The 3349-nt window shown below is 48.3% G+C and overlaps 1 protein-coding gene across 1 annotated transcript; it reads left to right on the forward strand.

Annotated features, from left to right (window-relative positions):
- The first annotated feature begins 958 nt into the window (after positions 1-958).
- LOC123117011 (putative serpin-Z8) lies at positions 959-2294 on the forward strand. Its single transcript, XM_044537868.1, has 2 exons — positions 959-1687; positions 1771-2294. Exons 1-2 carry the CDS (start codon positions 982-984, stop codon positions 2292-2294), a joined length of 1230 nt encoding a protein of 409 aa, XP_044393803.1. The 5' UTR covers positions 959-981.
- Positions 2295-3349: the final 1055 nt, after the last annotated feature.

Consider the following 3349-nt stretch of genomic DNA (forward strand, 5'->3'; position numbering starts at 1 on the left):
AGAGGTGCGGGTATCTTTCCGCAAAATTACCATAGTTTGCTTTCTATCCGTCAGATATAGATCGGATGGTCTATATTGCAAGATGGCAGGCACACCATCATCATCAACTCATTTTTTTATAAGAGTAGAGAAAGAGAAAGGGTACATGAGACCCTGCACCGTTTACACTTACATCGTATTACAACTTTGTTTTTTTTAACGGAGGCAAAAGATTTGCCTCATATATTAAATATGGAGAGAAAAGTTTGTTACAACACACACCCAGAATACGGCATGACAATTATTCTCACAAGAAAAAAGACCCTAACTTATTTGGCCCGGCGGTGATCCAAAGGTTTTGCCTCGTCGACGATGGTGTTGAGTAGAGTTGGCGGAGGCGTGCTCTTATGCCGGAACACTCTTGCGTTTCTCTCATTCCAAATGACTCACGACACAAGCATGGTGATCGAGGCCTAGCAGGAACACATTAAGCATACAACAAATGACCCATCTGGTGCCTCCATTGCCATCGCTACTTGGTACCAGGCTTGTTGGGCCAGCACGCAGTTGAACAATATGTGCATATCATTTAGATTTGAGATTTCCTAAGCTGGGACAACCTAGACAATTGACAATATAACAGTTGAAAAATAAACTTAAAGAAAGAAGAAAGATAATTATCGCGAAAAAAGCATAGTATGCGTCACAGAATCTCTTATTGGGAAAGCTAATCAGTAATTAGAAAATTGGCATGCTTTCCATTGATAAAAAGGAAGCAAATGATTTTTTTGGGGGTCTTTTTATTTTGGGACGAGTTGTTTGTTTTTTGTCTCAGATTTTTACCTTTCCATTCGAGAACTGAAACTTGTCACGTATATATGCCTAGCAATCACCGAGCATAAATGGAGCCGATTCTTGTTTTTTTTTTTTTTGACGGATGGAGCCGATTCTTGTTAGCGTGCATCAAGGAGAAGAATTGTCTCTCCATCCCGAAAGCAAGCGATGGACGCGACGAGGGACACAACGCAGTCCTGCTCCGGCGGCCAGGCGGCGCTCGCTGCCAGCCTCGCGAGTCGCCTCGCCGACGACAACGCGGACAGCAACCTGGTGCTCTCGCCGCTGTCCATCTACGCGGCGCTCGCGCTCCTGGCCGCCGGCGCGCGGGGCGCCACCCTTGACGAGATCCTGGGCGTCCTCGGCGCGCCGTCTCGCGCCGCGCTCGACGAGTTCCTCTCCCGCGTGGCGGAGGACGCGCTCAAAGACCACTCCGAGTCCGGCGGGCCGCGCGTCGCGTTTGCGTATGGCGTGTGGACCGACCTCGCGTGCCCGCTGAAGCCAGCCTACCGCCACGCCGCCGTGAGCACGTACAAGGCCGATGCCAGCACTGTCGACTTCCGCAACAATCCCGAGGCGGCACGGAGTCAGATCAACGCGTGGGTCGCGCAGGTCACGAGTAACCTGATCCGCTCCGTCCTTCGCCCGGGATCCATAACGCCGCTCACCCGCGTCGTGCTCGGCAACGCCATTTACTTCAAGGGCAAGTGGGAGAAGCCCTTCGACAAGGAGGACACCGCCAACAAACCCTTCCACCGGCTCGACGGCCGCACCGTCGACGTGCCCTTCATGAAGAGCTGGAGTTCCCAGTACATCGCCGTGCACGATGGGTTCAAGGTGCTCAAACTCCGGTACCGAATGGCTCAAGCGCAAGGTAATCCGTTTGTCCATTCACAGTCTCGATCCTTTCATTCGCGGGTAACACTCATGCATTACATCTTGCTAACCTGTTGACAGGGTGGCGTGCCGATCGGTACAAGCGGACGCAGTTTTCTATGTGTATCTTTCTTCCAGATGCCTTCGACGGCTTGCAGAGCCTGGTCGACGCGATAGCATCTCAACCTGGCTTCCTGCACAAGCACCTGCCCAAGGAGAAGATCGACGTTAGGAAGTTCCGGGTGCCCAAGTTCAAGCTGTCCTTCCACAACAGCCTCGTCACCGTTCTCAAGAAGCTGGGGCTTCAGTTGCCGTTCAGCGACCAAGCCGACCTGTCCGACATGGTCGAAAGTGATGAACCCGGCTTGCCATTTGTCCTGAGTGACGTTATCCACAAGGCGGTCATCGAGGTAAACGAGGAAGGCACCGAAGCTGCAGCCTCCACATTGATGCATATTGGAGCTGGATGTTGTGCAATGCCGCCATCCCCACCTCCTCCGGTGGATTTCGTAGCTGACCATCCGTTTGCGTACTTTATAGTGGAGGAGGCGACTGGCATAGTTGTCTTTGCGGGACACGTCGTCGACCCTTCTAACAAGGACTAGGTCATCTCATGCTCATGATTTTGCTTTGTTTTTTTGTTTTTGCAACTGATAATTTTGTTTTGATTTGGATTTGGATCCCAGTTGGCATAATAATAATGATGTGGTTTCATGTTATTTTTTTCTATGTGATGATGTGAATGTACTTTGGGCCTTTTGTTTTTTCATTTGATTTCAATTGAGGAATTGTGTGCATGACATTCATTCAAGGAATTTTGAAGCGTTTAATTCCACTATGTTACATAGTTGTTTTCCGTATAATATGTGGACATAGCAAGTAGAAGAAAAACATTGAAACGACAACAATTGTCCCTCTATTATTTTCTACATGGGCTAACCCCTTTCCGTAATCACTTTGGTGTGTCCTTGGAGTTCGAGAATTCTAATGCACGAAGTATAAAAACGAATTCTGCGCAACGAAAACTAATTCTTTAGTAGCACGAGAACATTCTAATAATGTCCTTTTGGAGCGGCTTTCTGCATAGCAAATTCGTCTTTTTGTTTTTTAGACCTTCTACTTAGGCTGGGAATTTGTCAAACTAGTCGGTTTCTGGTTTTAAGTACGTACGCTTCCACGTCAATTCTGTCTCACCCCCATTAACTAATTTTTGTGCGAAAATCTCATTAGCTATTTCCTCTTATTCCTACATGAATGTCGTATTCACACAAAGAAAATATAGTTAATGTTTCATACGACTGACTGACCTAAGTTAACCTCTCCAAGCTTGTGAGAGTATTATCGCCACTAACCTACCACGAACGCTATGACCATAATCCACTAGTAAATATGTAATCCAACAATTCTTAGCTCCAAGCCGAGTTTCCAGCCAATATCTTCAATAATGAAAGATGAGTAAATAGTATAAAACTACTACTTTACAGGTTAGGGTTTCAAAAAACTACCAATTTTTTTTTCCGCATCGACATCGAGCCGCCTGCTGCCGGCGCCCTCGTCCACACACCCGGGAGAGCACGCTGGAGCTTGGGGCACCAGGAGGTAGAGGCTGAGCTCCCTCGCCAGCCCCTCCCGCGGCTCACAAGGAGGGCTCCGCCCGACG

This window comes from Triticum aestivum, chromosome 5B, assembly GCF_018294505.1.
Source record: "Triticum aestivum cultivar Chinese Spring chromosome 5B, IWGSC CS RefSeq v2.1, whole genome shotgun sequence".
Taxonomy (NCBI): Eukaryota; Viridiplantae; Streptophyta; class Magnoliopsida; order Poales; family Poaceae; genus Triticum; species Triticum aestivum.